Source organism: Salmo trutta, chromosome 24 (genome assembly GCF_901001165.1).
Source record: "Salmo trutta chromosome 24, fSalTru1.1, whole genome shotgun sequence".
NCBI lineage: Eukaryota > Metazoa > Chordata > Actinopteri > Salmoniformes > Salmonidae > Salmo > Salmo trutta.
The window spans coordinates 21,299,944-21,315,285 of record NC_042980.1 but is presented as its reverse complement, the minus strand read 5'-3'; the positions used below and the strand labels follow the sequence as shown (position 1 = coordinate 21,315,285).

At 40.3% G+C, this 15,342-nt stretch overlaps 3 protein-coding genes across 4 annotated transcripts; 2 read left to right on the top strand and 1 right to left on the bottom strand.

Moving 5' to 3' along the window:
* Positions 1–3,179: 3,179 nt before the first annotated feature.
* LOC115161513 (gamma-crystallin M3-like) lies at positions 3,180–4,097 on the top strand. Its single transcript, XM_029712490.1, has 3 exons — positions 3,180–3,264; positions 3,395–3,634; positions 3,756–4,097. The coding sequence occupies exons 1-3, from the start codon at positions 3,250–3,252 to the stop codon at positions 4,044–4,046; spliced, it is 546 nt and encodes a 181-aa protein (XP_029568350.1). The 5' UTR covers positions 3,180–3,249; the 3' UTR covers positions 4,047–4,097.
* A 1,468-nt stretch (positions 4,098–5,565) lies between these two features.
* On the top strand, positions 5,566–7,330 carry crygmxl1 (crystallin, gamma MX, like 1). 2 transcript variants are annotated; one of them, XM_029712489.1, is made up of 4 exons: positions 5,566–5,800; positions 6,339–6,409; positions 6,598–6,840; positions 6,986–7,330. In XM_029712489.1, the coding sequence occupies exons 2-4, from the start codon at positions 6,401–6,403 to the stop codon at positions 7,262–7,264; spliced, it is 531 nt and encodes a 176-aa protein (XP_029568349.1). In that variant the 5' UTR covers positions 5,566–5,800; positions 6,339–6,400; the 3' UTR covers positions 7,265–7,330. The 2 variants fall into 2 exon arrangements, with proteins under 2 accessions (XP_029568349.1, XP_029568348.1); XM_029712488.1 differs by lacking the exon at positions 5,566–5,800 and having other exon boundaries at positions 5,863–6,409.
* Positions 7,331–9,747: 2,417 nt separating this feature from the next.
* On the bottom strand, positions 9,748–10,760 carry LOC115161511 (gamma-crystallin M1-like). Its single transcript, XM_029712487.1, has 3 exons — positions 10,708–10,760; positions 10,210–10,461; positions 9,748–10,095 (listed from the first exon to the last, which is right to left on the bottom strand). The coding sequence occupies exons 1-3, from the start codon at positions 10,714–10,716 to the stop codon at positions 9,796–9,798; spliced, it is 561 nt and encodes a 186-aa protein (XP_029568347.1). The 5' UTR covers positions 10,717–10,760; the 3' UTR covers positions 9,748–9,795.
* Between the last annotated feature and the right edge of the window lie 4,582 nt (positions 10,761–15,342).

Sequence of the window (15,342 nt, the reverse complement as noted above, 5' to 3'; positions counted from 1 at the left end):
ATAGCTCACGCCGAGGTTGGCTTAGTTCTGTCCTTGATATGTGTGTCCTTCTAATGTAGAGGCTGCAGACCTCCCGTATTGGAACTACGTTATCTTTTCGTCAAAGGCTTATATAGTGGAGAGGGGGGAAGGAGGTGTTTCATCGTTTATAACACCTGTCTCTTCACAGGGTTGGGCCACTGATCGAGCAGGGCACTTTCCTTATGAAAACCCAATTCTTTCATTTGGAAGCTAAAATTACATTTAATCTCCTAACAAACAATTTCAATATCAAACATTTCAATTGCATAACAATTCCATGTGACTCTGATAACTAGAGGGTGTATACTTTCTCAGGTACAGTTTATGTCGTCCTGTCATCAATCATAATGTCCCAGATAACAATGAACTGACCTCCATACTCATTACGTTATCAAGCATATTTCCAACTGGTTTTATTACCAAAATATGGTTCCTTTCCCCATTTGTTTGATGTTCCCAGACTCTCTATATTTAACAGGACAGCAGTCCTTCAGTAGGGTCAGTAAGAGAGGGGAAGGGAGAAAGTTATTTATGGGGGGGGGGGTCATAAACCTTACCCACAGGCCAACGTCATGACAGTGGTGACAGTGTTTCCTAGCCTCAGTGCAGTGGGGCTGGGAGGAAGTGCTCTTATTCTCCATGGACTTTACAGTGTCCTAAAACGTTTTGGAGTTAGAGCTACAGGATGCAAATTTCTGTTTGAAAAAGCTAGCCTTTGCTTTCATAACTGCCTGCGTGTATTGGTTCCTGACTTCCCTGAAAAGTTGCATATCGCGGGGACTATTCAATGCTAGTGCAGTCCGCCACAGGAGGTTTTTGTGCTGGTTGAGGGCAGTCAGGTCTGGAGTGAATGCGGAGTCTGACCCAAAACATGACCCTGTAGGGACAGAACACACTGAACACAATTTGACATATGACATCAATGTGTCTTAATGTTTCTGAGAAATTGCATATTTATTGCACTGATTAAATAACAGAGTAACTATATAATTGTATTTAATGGTAAAATGAATATGTGATTAAAGGTTAGCATGCCTTAGAGTATGCCAAATCTACAGCAACAAAAATAATGGAGGGTATCCCCTTTTCCCCTTGCAAGTTTTTCTTTTTTTATAAATAAATACATTAATTTGTTTTGCTGAAGGCTCAAACAATAAAGGCTTTTTATATTTAAAACTCATCTGAATGCATGGACCTGGATTTTTCTAACACGTCACACCTTTTTTTGTGGGTGTAATTTGTCCTGTTTTTCTGTATCTAACGAACACATCTGCATGTTTGCAAAACCATTGTGAGATAGTAGTTTTCTAAGATACAGTGCCTTCAGAAAGTATTCAGACCCCTTGACTTTTTTCCACATTTTGTTATGTTACAACCTTATTCTAAAATTGATTAAATAGTTTTTTTCCCTCATCAATCTACACACAATACCCCATATTGACAAAGCAAAAGCAGGTTTTTATACATTTTTGCTAATTTATGAAGAAAAAAATTTGAAATATAAAATGTATGTAAGTATTCAGACCCTTTACTCAGTACTTTGTTGAAGCACGTTTGGCAGCGATTACAGCATTGAGTCTTCTTGGGTATGACACTACAAGCTTGGCACATCTGTATTTGGGGAGTTTCTCTCATTCTTCTCTGCAGATCCTCTCAAACTCTGTCAGGTTGGATGGGGAGTGTTGCTGCACAGCTATTTTCAGGTCTCTCCAGAGGTGTTCGATCGGGTTCAAGTCCGGGCTCTGGCTGGGCCACTCAAGGACATTGAGAGACTTGTCCCGAAGCCACTCCTGCGTTGTCTTGGCTGTGTGCTTCAGGTCGTTGTCCTGTTGGAAGGTGAACCTTGAAACAGGAGGATAATGCAACCCAAATGGCATGACTGTGAATTGGAACAGACCAAATCCGGTGCATAATGCAACCCAAACGGCATGACTGTGAATTAAGAATGGACCAAATCTGGTGCATAATGCAACCCAAATGGCATGACTGTGAATTGGTAACGGACCAAATCCAGTGCATAATGCAACGCAAACGGCATGACTGTGAATTGGGAACGGACCAAATCCGGTGCATAATGCAACCCAAACGGCATGACTGTGAATTGGGAACGGACCAAATCCGGTGCATAATGCAACCCAAACGGCATGACTGTGAATTGGAAACGGACCAAAGCCGGTGCATAATGCAACCCAAACGGCATGACTGTTCCAAGGTCTGTTAATATTGTCGGAACAGGCCAAGGCCCATTAATACAAGCATCGCTGAGCATTATTAGGTGCTAGGCAGTTACCAACTATTGAGTTATTTGAGGTAAGTAGAAGAAAGTGTCCATTGGTACCGAATTATTTCCAAATAAATACCAGGTAAATATCAGTGAAAACATACACTCTTAGAAAAAAAGGTCCTATCTAGAACCTAAAATGGTTCTTCAGCTGTCCCCATAGGAAAAGCCTTTGAAGAACCCTTTTTGGTTCCATGTAAAACTATTTTGGTTCTAGGTAGAACCCTTATGGGTTCCATGTAGAACCCTTTCCACAGAAAAACATGGGTTCTACCTGGAACCAAAAACTGAGCTTTTATGGGGACAGCCAAACACTTTTGGAAACCTTTTTTCCTTAGAGGGTATTAACCACTATACAAACCGTAACTATAATGTTTTGGATTCCAGTTATACAATTTGTCAATTGATACATTTTATGCAGCAGTTTTGTTGGAGGATAGAAAATATCAACAAGCATTTTATAACATTAGGATAAAAAATACATTCATCCACATGTATTAACACTGGGCAAGACCAGTTAATATGAATAAAAAAATTCAGTAATGTGTTATCTTTTTCTAATAGACTAATGTTTGAATCATGATGCTACTATTTTTTGGTGCTTTTTTAAATATAAAGATTTAAATCGTAATAACCATGAACAAATGTCAGTTAGGTTTGTTGATATCTCTGAAAAGTCTCGATATGAAGAGTTCACCTTCATACTGTTATTCAACAGAAACAATAAAGAGATGGGCTTTCCTCACAAATGCACACAGCTGCAAATAATGACCCTTTAAAGGCCACTTTGAATTGAACTGTACAGGGTGGGCCTCTGTGCCATATTGCTCTGTCAGGGGTTTGAACAATGGAGCCACATATTCTTTGGCTGTCGGCTCAAGTATAAAAGCGATAGGGGAACATACAGAAAATTGTACAATCCTGAGACCAATACAGTAACTGCAACCATGTCTATGGGAAAGGTGTGGGGAGCTTTGACGGAATTTGACTTTTAAGCTTTTTCTAATTTGTTTATAACAATCAATCAATTGTACTGTACTGTTAGAACTACAATTTGTTTTTGTAAATTATGGTTTTGTTGTGTGTTTTTAGATCATCTTCTACGAGGACAGGAACTTCCAGGGTCGTTCCTATGAGACCTCCAGCGACTGCCCTGAGCTGACCTCCTACCTGAGCAGGTGCAACTCCTGCAGGGTTGAGAGCGGCTGCTTCATGGTCTATGATCATTCCAACTTCATGGGAAACCAGTACTTTGTGAGAAGGGGAGAGTATGGTGACCACCAGCGTATGGGCATGAACGATTGCATCAGGTCTTGCCGTAACATCCCCATGGTAAATTTAATTCACCTGTTCATTTTGACTCCCATAGGCCGTACGGACAGCTCCAGCAAAAGCAATGTGAACGTATATTTCGCACAATTTGGTAAAACACTTTTCCCATATTCGTTTACAGCACAGAGGAAACTTTAGGATGAGGATGTACGAGAAGGAGAACTTCGGAGGTCAGATGCACGAGCTGAGCGATGACTGTGAGTCCATGACCGATCGTTTCCGTATGAACGACATGCAGTCCTGCAACGTGATGGACGGCCACTGGCTGATGTACGAGCAGCCCCACTACAGAGGCAGGCAGATGTACATGAGGCCTGGAGAGTACAGGAACATGAGAGATTTGAGCATGCACATGGGCTCCAACCCCATGAGGTTCAACAGCATGAGGCGCATCATGGATTCTTGTTATTAAACGCACTCATGTCTAAAATTTGAGTATAAATAAAATCACTTACCTTTTAAATTGAAGTCTCTTTCATTTTCATTTGAGTCCTTGGTTTGAGGTAAAGGTGCAATCAGAACATTAATCTGCATTTTCATATGGTTCGGTTTCCCAGTGCAATGGGAACAGTACACCAGGACATGTCCTCCCCAGGTGATGAGGTTGTTACGATGCATACCACTTCAAAACTTGAATTAGAATTAGAATCTGTTAAAACCACTGATCATTACATAAGGTTAATGTTGAATTAAATGTTAGTAAGTACTGTCTATTCTAGTAGTAAGTCAACAATTTGTAGAAAGTACTTTGTATCAGCATCAGTATACAGCTCATGCTTCAGCTGCATCAGCTCTTATTATTCATACTGTAAAGGAAAAACAGGAATTGTGGATATTTGTTGGGAATGCCTCTTTGGAATGTTTAAACAGCTAAGAAACAGTACATTATTATTTTTTATTGAAGTGGCGACTTACTGTAATACACCTCCAAGGCTGTACAATGTATGCTCCACAAATACTGCCATCCACAAGTCACAGCAAACCCAGGAGAGGGCAGCACCTCCACAGTATAATAGCAGAGTTCTGGATTATGGGTACAGATGAAGGCTCAAGAAAAGTGAATCAGTCAAATAACTGTATCTCAATCATGTACAGTGGGAGGTTTATTATTTTAACCATTAGATGCAATCCTTATAGATGTCAGACTTATCCAAAGACAGAGGCCCACATTATGATTTCGATAATATTTTTTATTTACATTTTATACTAATATATTATTTTATATTATAAATGTATATCATATTTATTTATAAAAATACAATGTATGTATCATAATGTATATCTATATATTCATAATTTAGATGTGTATACATTTCTATTAATTAAACAAAGTGTTGACTAATACAAAATAACACTAAATATACTAATTAGATTTAATGAATAAAAAACTGATTCTTTATATACAGTACTATGTCATGAAGCGTTTTAATATTGTTCATTAGGAAGCTCATATAGCAACCTGTACAGAAACATGTTTCCTAAAAATACCAATAAACTTGATTATCTAGCTAGAATAAGGCTGTCAACTGTCAGAAGATTTGACATTGACAAATAACCTGGGGTATTTGGCCTAGGATCTGCAGCTGTAGTCGTCACTATATTTCCTTACCTTGAAAACAAAAGCATCATTTGGTTTGTTTATGTAGTTATAGACATTAATGTTTGATTAACAAAAATAATGGAACTGCAATCTCTCAAATTGTATGTTTAACCTCAAAGTAAGTTCAAACCAAGTTGTGATTGTCTATCAACTAGCAGAGTTGTTACAGAGAGGAAGAGCAAGGTTGTGGCCGCAGTTTGCTATTTGAATACATTACTGGTGAGCATGTTGGTACACAGTACCTTTTAATAGTTTGGCCTGTTCCAATTCACAGTCATGCCATTCAGGTAGCATTAGGCACTTACGGAAATGGCTGCAGAACCGGGAAGCAGCCATTCATTACAGTCAAAATGAGTCCCACTGTAAATATTCAAGGCCACTCTCCTGTTGGCCACTGGGTGGTATATTGTAAAACTCAATACAGTCAGTCACATGACCTGAGTTGTTGTCCACACCAGCAGCCACTCACTTGGCTGTGGGTCAACTGAGATCACAGGTGGCATGAGCACAAGTTTGGCTGGACATATTCCAAAGCCTGACCACTGAAACAGTACTGAAACCACCAGGCAAGGGGAGTCAAATCCCATTTTTTTGTATTATCCTTCATACTTTTATTATAGTTTGCTGTGTGTTTGAAATGTTCATGAATTATATTTAGAAGTAGGGTAGCGATGCAGAAAGTAGTATATGTCAAACAATAATGGTAATATTTGTGCGCATCCGATCATATTTAATATTCACCACAGTGAAGGTGATTCATAACAATCAATGAATGTGTATATATGAGAGCTTACTTTTAAAGATCAAATAAATGCTTGATAAATACGTTTTGCATTGGGTATTCTGTCATCAGTTTTGGGTTGAATATTCTGTCATCCGTTCTTTTAGTTATCAGATTTTGGTTTTCCACTGATAAACATGTGTAGAGTTACATGATAAGTTAATTAGCACCACTGAAGCCTTTGTGTACATAACAAAAGGGCAATTCGCCCTGCTGACAAAGAAAAACAACTATCTTTTGTAATTTGGCAGCCATACTGTGTTTTCAAAAAGGCTGACATCTAAAGTCAATTGATTAACATAACAATGTCTCTATTCCTATAGGATATAAAAGGACCATGGCTCGCTTAGTCAGTGTTGCAGTGTGATCACATTTAGCTAACACAATGGGAAAAGTAAGGCATGCTGTTTCGCTGCACATCTTTTGTCCTGTCACACCTTCTTGCTCATTGTTTGTCTGACAGAACAAAGAACAATGAACACCTGGCTGCGAGATAGACACTCAGTTGTTTGATCCTTTGCATGACACAAAACTCAATGTTCTTTCCATTTTATGCATGTTTACTTCCATTCGTATTTTTAGATAATCTTCTACGAGGACAAGAACTTCCAGGGTCGTTCCTATGAGTGCAACACCGACTGTGCCGACCTGCACACCCATTTCAGCCACTGTAACTCCATCCAAGTGGAGAGTGGTAGCTGGATGGTCTATGAGCGGCCAAACTACATGGGCTACCAGTACTTCCTGAGAAGGGGCGAGTATCCCGACTACCAGCGCTGGATGGGCTTTAATGATTGCGTGAAATCCTGCCGCATGATCCCTCAAGTGAGCCCATATTCCTCTTTCCTGGTATACAAGTTAACCCATCATTGATGTAGGTAGTAATACACATGGCAAATAAACATGAAACTTGAAACTTAATAGTAAAGTGGCTGAATGAACGTACCCATCTTCTCCTCCTTGTTCTCAGAATCAGGGCGCTCACAAGATGAGAATCTACGAGCGCTCTGACTTTGGCGGTCAGATGCTGGAGTTTGCCGATGACTGCCCCTCCCTCTACGATCGATTCCATTACAATGATATCCACTCTTGCAATGTTATGGAGGGGTATTGGCTCTTCTATGAGCATCCCAACTACAGAGGAAGGCAGTATCTCCTGAGGCCTGGCGAGTACAGGAGATACAGTGACTGGGGATCCATCAATTCCAGGATTGGCTCCATCAGACGTGTTGTTGCTCACCCAAACTGAGAGGAAATACATTGTCAACATGAAACTGAGCCAACATTGAAATTAATAAAAGTTAGGTCCACCCGCCATCCTATTGTCTTCTCTAGTGTTCACTCAATAAGTATGAAAACATACTGTACTCTTTACACCTTGCAAAGTTTCAGCAAATTTGTTGAATTGAGACATCTAATAGTTTTATGTTTCATACTGTAGAGAGAAAACTACTGGTCATAGTCATCATCCAATCATTTTTTTAAAATGTTTTTCAAGCCATTATCTGAAGACGTAAGAATGCTTACTTCACACACCTAAAATACTTTACTACTAAAGTAAAACCATAAAATCACAACACACACCAGCAACTCTCAATACCTCAATGTGAGTGACAGAGAGAATACCAACTCATTCAATGAAAATCAAGCACAATTCTGCACAGCATAACAGTTAAAACAATGAACTAAACTGAACCGTAGTTTCTGCATACTGTATAAAAAATGTAGATACCACACTTTATACCTTGCTCTACATAATATTAGCTCTTTTTTTAGAATGTTGCTCTTTAAATTTGGTTCTTCATCATCATGAACCACACGTAAAACTAGAAGTGAATGGTACCCAGTCGATCACACACACATAAAACTAGAAGTGAATGGTACCCAGTCGGTCACATATAAAACTAGAAGTGTTCTGAGCACATTTCCCTTATTTGTCTTCAACCTCCCTCTATGCCCATTTTGAAATTAAACATAAATACACCTTAATCTCACATTTGTTTTTTTTGCCAATCAGCAGCCCAACACTTTTTATTATCCTAAACAGACTTGAAAACTTGTTTTGCATTTGAGGATATGTTCTCAACTGTTTTACTGTATAGTTTACTAATCAAACGGATATGTATTTGTGCAGATAGATAACAAATCAAAGTTGAATTTGGTGTATTTCAATGTTCAGTGCTTGGACCCCTGCTATTTTCTTTGGCCGAAATCCTAACAGAACCTCAGGCCGTTCTCATATGGAATATCAATCCCGGGTTCATAACTGCAGACTCCAGATTACGATTATTTCCATTGCAATTTCATACAGTCCACTAGGGGAAACATGTGCACCTATTACGATCTAGTAGGTTCTTTGCTTGCTAGGGTGTTGTGGATGGAGTTAGAAGAGTTTAAACCGTGAGCTACGTCTTCAAGGATCACAGGTTAAGTCCCAGTGCTAGGCACTCATTTTTATCCCAGTTATTTTCTGTTTTAACCATATCTCAAACCTTAAACCTTACCGTAACCATTCCTAATTAATACCTTAATTTAACCATAGAGTTGAGTTTCGGTTTCACTTTTGCAGAGTCTGACTGACAGCTTACATCCATCAAAATATTCTGTATTTAATATGGGCCCACAGTGCTTTGGTAATTGAGTTGCAGAATGTTAATTTGACCTCAAAGCATGATTTACAATAAAGTTTAGCACATGGACCTGAGGTTGGGATTTGGACCTTTATGTATGCTATCCCTTGGTAACATAGTCCATAAATATGGTAGGCTATTTGTTTGTTCTGAAGACCATCTACATCCACAGTTGTGGGCCTCCTGTTGAGACATTATAACATCATCTTCCCATGTGACGTGTGAAATAAGCACTCTGGGAAATATGCGAATGAGGTAATCCTCATAGGAATCTTTTCCTCCCTTTAGAATTGTATGGATCAGCCCAGAGTCAGGTCTAGTGGTAGAGCTGCCGACTCAGGACCACAATACCCACTGGCAACGAGGTTACGAACCCCATCTTGGTCATTCCCCTCTCTTACTCACTGTATCTGTCTCCTCCTCTACATTCCCTGTCCATAACACGAGGCTTTAACATATTAAAAATGTATTTATGTATATTTAAATATATAATTATATGGAATGTAATTAATTAAATCCTTTTCCAGTTGTTCCAATAAAATGTATTTTAAGGTAAAGGGATTTATGAGGGGACAATAAGTTGTTTATAAAATGTTAATTACTAGTTTATAGATCAGATAAATAGCTAAACAGTTATAACAAAATGTTTGAAGTTATGTGATTGTTATATTGGTGCTTGCAAAATAGTGAGTTGATATATGATTGTAACGTTATTGATTACTACTGAAATGAATACTAGTGCAGCCATGTAAGCTCGGGCAACCAGTTAAATGACAAGAACATAATTTCAACCATTCTATTATAACTATTTCTTAGTGATTTGAAAAACAATCTATGAACTACAGTAAATAACTAATAAACTTTACAAAAGCATCCAGGTATGACCTGAAACTGGGAGAGCAGCTTGCACAATTTAAAAGGTTTGCTTGAAGACGTTGTACCATGTGTACCCTACTAGATACTTATACTGTACATGTACGTGTCCATGCCCATGTAATCATTGTGGGAATATTTACAAAGCTTCAATGATATTGTAAATATTGCGTTCCATTTATTTTGCCTTAAGATTAATACTGGTATGAAAATCAGAAAGACAATTAAGTTATGAAAGATCTTCAATTATTTTATTACCATGAACAATTAAAGACATTTAATTGCACATATCATTGATACGCTTCATGCTCATGAATCTCATGGATCCCTGGCTCATGCCTCCCATTCCCATGCCCATCTCCCTGAAGTTCCTGTACTCTCCAGGCCTCATGTACATCATCCTGCCTCTGTAATGGGGCTGCTCATACATCAGCCAGTGGCCGTCCATCACGTTGCAGGACTGGCAGTCAGACATGCGGAAACGATCCTGGATGGAGTCACAGTCGTCCATCATCTCGTGCATCTGACCTCCGAAGTTCTCCCTCTCGTAGATCCTCATCTTGAAGGATCCTCTGTGCTGAAATGCAATAAAAACAACATTATTTTAGGACACTTATGTACTTTGAATGTTGTATGTCTTCAAAAAGGCAATTACACTATAATGTATGATCTATGAGATAAGGTGTCTTACCTGGGGGATCATTCTGCAGGACCTGATGTTGTCGAACATCATGCCCATGCTCATCATGCGCATCATGTCAGGATACTCTCCCCTCCTCATGAAGAACTGCTGGCCCATGAAGTTGTTGCGCTCATACACCATGAAGCAGCCGCTCTCAACCCTGCAGGACTGGCAGCGGGACATGTAGGGGGACATGTCAGGGCAGTCGGTCATGCACTCATAGTTGCGGCCCTGGAAGTTCCTCTCCTCGTAGAAGATAATCTATAGGAAAAGAGAGACATACTGTATAACAACTCATGAAAAGTCAAAAAAATCATCAAGCATATAGGCTAATTGCATTTTTTTAGACTCTGGGTAATGTTGAATTACTGAATTCCTATAACTGATTCTTATAACAGATAGCTAAATAATGTTACTGTACTATTATATTTACAGAATATAGAATGTACATTTCACTTTTGTAAAACTGTAGCCTACATGTAGCTACTGTGAGTCAGATCAGATTACCTTGCCCATGTTGGTGGTTGGTGGTTGACAGTGGATCAGCTTGTGCTTCTACCATCATTCTGCAGTCATTTTATACAGAAACCAGGGGGCCATGATGTGTTGTTATTCAAATTGTCCAAAGCTGATGATTGAGCAGTATGACGGCTTTCGCTGATCAGGGCCTACGAAGTGTAACAATGGTTTTCATCCATACATTTCTGGCAGTGATGACCTGTGTTGTCTGTTTCATTATAAGCATCACTTTTGTGTACGTTTATCAGTAAGAATGTTCTTTGTATACAGTATTGTCCAATAATCGAGGATGTACAGTAGAGAACTCAGATGAGGTCGATTTTCAGAACACATCTCTGTTGAACACACAGAGACCAATATTACAGTTATAGTGAAAGAAGAAGTGAGTTTATGATGTCCTCAATCTAGTAGAGCATACTGGTCATGTTTGAACAGCACTTTTATTATGATTTTATGTACTTGAAATAATAATATTTGAATATACAACTAAAGAATCTTATTCATAGCTGTTCTCTCCCTTAGTAAAGGAAAAGGTTGTTTAACCTGTCTGTAAATTGCATTTGTCATTGATCATTTGAGTTTATCCACTGGATAGTGTACAGATAAATAAATTGAAGAATTTTTGTTTAATGAAATTAAGATATGAATTGGTTTTGATGGGTGATTGATTTACAATGACAACAGTTACACCTTCAAGTCACAAGTGCATGTATTTCCTTCAGTCCAAAAATGTAATTGGGTCTGAAAGGTGTTGACATTTATGTGAGGCTTGCATGTGAATGTATGATTGTTCTGCTCAATTTGGAGTTTTCAATAACCAGGTTTCCATCCAGCGTTTTTATGCCAGTAAAGTACATGTTGGATAAAAACTGATGTAAGGCCTGATGTAAACAGCAAATTTTCTGGTAAACTTTCCAAATGTCGACAAAAGAAAATAAGCTAGACAGGGTGGGATCTTTTTGTGTTGGTAAAATGAATGATGCAAGAAATAGCGGTGGAAACGCCTTCATGCGAAAATATTGATGTAATAACCATCGTATCGAAGTAAACGTGGTGTCACGCAATGATATGTTGTGTGGTCCTCCTGCTATGACTTAAGAAAGCATGCAGTTCATTAGCCTACAGATTAAATAAATTATGACGAACTTCACAGGGTGTTGGAAGTGCACAGTGATGAGCTTGGTGCTTTCCAATAAATATCGGGGTTCTTAGTCTGGTGCCATTTGACAAATACAAATTATCTTGCTCTCATCATGTAGGCTATACCCTCACTGTATCTGCGAGCTGTTGGCTAAAGCACACATGCCAAGACCACAGTGGGCACATTTGGTAAACAACACAACATTTCTTCTGACAAAATCATCAGTGGAGTTGAAAATGCGATGGAAATCAGTGGATACTGCTGAGGCGAGGACGGCTGAATGGAATGGCATCAAACACATGGAAACCATGTTGATTCCATTTCACTTACACCGCTCCAGCCATTACCACAAGCCCGTCCTCCCCAATTAAGGTGTCACTAACCTCCTGTGATGGAAACCCATTTAACTCATATTTTTACTCAGCTCATGGGAATTTAACTACAAAAGTAATTTTTATGTGCACTACGTCATCACTCACAGACTAAACAGTCAATTTGATGAAAATCTGTACATAATGTTGCTGCTACCGTCTCTTATGACCGAAAAGAGCTTCTGGACATCAAAACAGCGATTACTCACCTCGAACAGGATGAAGAGTTCTTCTTTAATGAGTCCGATGTGAAGGATATACTACATTGTCAAGACAAGGCCTAAATCCATTGTCAGTGCGAAGAAAATATGGAGGAAAAGGGGGAGGAGGGCAGGGTGACTTGTAAGAATTTGCCCGACGAGTAGGTAAACCACCACTTCCCTGCGTATTATTGGCCAATGTGCAATCATTTGAAAATAAACTGGACGATCTACAATTAAGACTATCCTACCAACGGGACATTAAAAGCTGTAATATCTCATGTTTCACCGAGACGTGGCTGAACGACGACACGGATAATATAGAGCTGGCTGGCATCTCTGTGCATCGGCAGGACAGAGCAACTACGTCTGGTAAGACGAGGGGCCGGAGTGTGTGTCTATTTGTCAATAACTGCTGGAGCGCGATGTCTATTATAAAAGAAGTCTCGAGGTATTGCTCGCCTGAGGCAGAATACCTCACGATAAGCTGTAGACCACAATATCTACCAAGAGAGTTCTCATCTATATTATTCGTAGCCGTCTATTTACCACCACAAACCGATGCTTGCACAAAGAACGTACTCAACGAGCTGTATAAGGCCATAAGCAAAAAAGAAAATGTTCATCCAGAAGCGTCCTTTAATGCAGGCAAACTTAAATCCATTTTACCTAATTTCTACCAGCATTTCACATCTGCAACCAGAGGAAAAAAAACTCTAGAGATGCATACAAACCTCTCCCTCGCCCTCCATTTGGCATATCAGACCATAATTATATCCTCCTGATTCCTGCTTACAAGCAAAAACTAAAGCAGGAAGTACTAGTGACTCGCTCATTACGGAAGTGGTCAGATGACGCGGATGCTACGCTACAGGACTGTTTTGCTAGCACCGACTGGAATATGTTCCGGGATTCATCCAATGTCATTGAGGAGTATTCCACCTCAGTCACCGGCTTCATCAATAAGTGCATCGACAACGTCGTGACCGTACGTACATTTCCCAACCAGAAGCCATGGATTACAGGCAACATCCGCACCGAGCTAAAGGTTAGAGCCTCCGCTTTCAAGGAGCGGGACACTTATCCTGACGCTTATAAAAAATCCCGCTATACCCTCAGACGAACCATCAAACAGGCAAAGCATCAATACAGAACTAAGATTGAATGCTACTACACTCGTTCTGACGCTCGTCGGATGTGGCAGGGCTTGAAAAATATTACGGACTACAAAGGGAAACCCAGACGCAAGCTGCCCAGTGACACAAGCCTACCAGACGAGCTAAATGCCTTTTATGCTCACTTAGAGGCAAGCAACACTGAAGCATGCATGAGAGCACCAGCTGTTCCGGACGACTGTGTGATTCTGCTCTCCTTAGCTGATGTGAGCAAGATCTTTAAATAGGTCAACATTCACAAAGCCGCAGGGCCAGACAGATTACCAGGACGTGTACTCAAAGCATGTGCGGAAAAACTGGCAAGTGTCTTCACTGATATTTTCAACCTCTCCCTGACCGAGTCTGTAACACCTAAATGTTTCAAACAGATACCATAGTCCCTGTGCCCAAGAAAGCAAAGATAACCTGCCTAAATGATTACCGTCCTGTCGCACTCACGTCTGTAGCCATGAAGTCCTTTGAAAGGCTGGTCATGGCTCACATCAACACTATTATCCCAGAAACCCTAGACCCACTCCAATTTGCATACCGCCCCAACAAATCCACAGATCTGCCCTTTCCCACCTGGACAAAAGGAACACCTATGTGAGAATGCTGTTCATTGACTACAGCTCAGCGTTCAACACCATAGTGCCCACAAAGCTCATCACTAAGCTAAGGACCTTGGGACCTAAACACCTCCCACTGCAACTGGATCCTGTACTTCCTGAAGGGCCGCCCCCAGGTGGTAAGGGTAGGTAACAACACATCCGCCACGCTGATCCTCAACACGGGGGCCCCTCAGGGGTGCATGCTTAGTCCCCTCCTGTACTCCCTATTCACCCACGACTGTGTGGCCAAGCACAACTCCAACACCATCATCAAGTTTGCTGACGACACAACACTGGTAGGCCTGATCACCGACAACAATAAGACAGCCTATTGGGAGGAGGTCAGAGACCTGGCAGTGTGGTACCAGGACAACAACAACAACCTTTCCCTCAATGTGAGCAAGACAAAGGAGCTGACTATAGGATAAGGAGTGCCGACAGGCCCCCATTAACATAGAAGGGGCTGAAGTGGAGCGGGTCGAGAGTTTCAAGTTTCTTGGTCTCCACATCACCAACAAACTATCATGGTCCAAACACACCAGGACAATTGTGAAGAGGGCACAACCACCCCTTTCCCCCCTCAGTAGACCGAAAAATATTTGGCATGGGTCCCCCGATCCTCAAAAGGTTCTACAGCTGCACCATCGAGAGCATCTTGACCGGTTGCATCACTGCCTGGTATGGCAACTGCTTGGCGCTATAGAGGGTAGTGCGTACGGCCCAGTACATCACTGGGGCCAAACTTCCTGACATCCAGGACCAAAAGGCTCCTTAACAGCTTCTATCCCCGAGCCATAAGATTGCTGAACAATTACTAGAATGGCCACCCAGACTATTTGCATTGACCACCACCCCAATATTGTTTTTACACTGCTGCTACTCGCTGTTTATTATCTATGCAGAGTCACTTTACAAATTACCTCAACTAACCACAATGACTCACTACCGGTAACCCCTGTATATAGCCTCGTTATTGTTTTGTAATTTTCTTATGTTACTTTAGTTTATTTAGTAAATATTTTAGTAACTCTTTTTCTTGAACTGCATTGTTGGTTAAGGGCTTGTAAGTAAGCAATTCGCGGTAAGGTCTGCACCTGTTGTATTCGGCACATGTGACAAATACAATTTGATTTGATTTGAAAATGC

Excerpts from the sequence above, each read along its gene's own strand:
- LOC115161513 (XM_029712490.1), top strand. Across the intron at positions 3,635-3,755 it reads CTTGCCGTAACATCCCCATG|CACAGAGGAAACTTTAGGAT; the intron begins GTAAATTTAATT and ends ATTCGTTTACAG.
- LOC115161511 (XM_029712487.1), bottom strand. Across the intron at positions 10,096-10,209 it reads CCTGCAGAATGATCCCCCAG|CACAGAGGATCCTTCAAGAT; the intron begins GTAAGACACCTT and ends ATTGCATTTCAG.
- crygmxl1 (XM_029712489.1), top strand. Across the intron at positions 6,841-6,985 it reads CCTGCCGCATGATCCCTCAA|AATCAGGGCGCTCACAAGAT; the intron begins GTGAGCCCATAT and ends CCTTGTTCTCAG.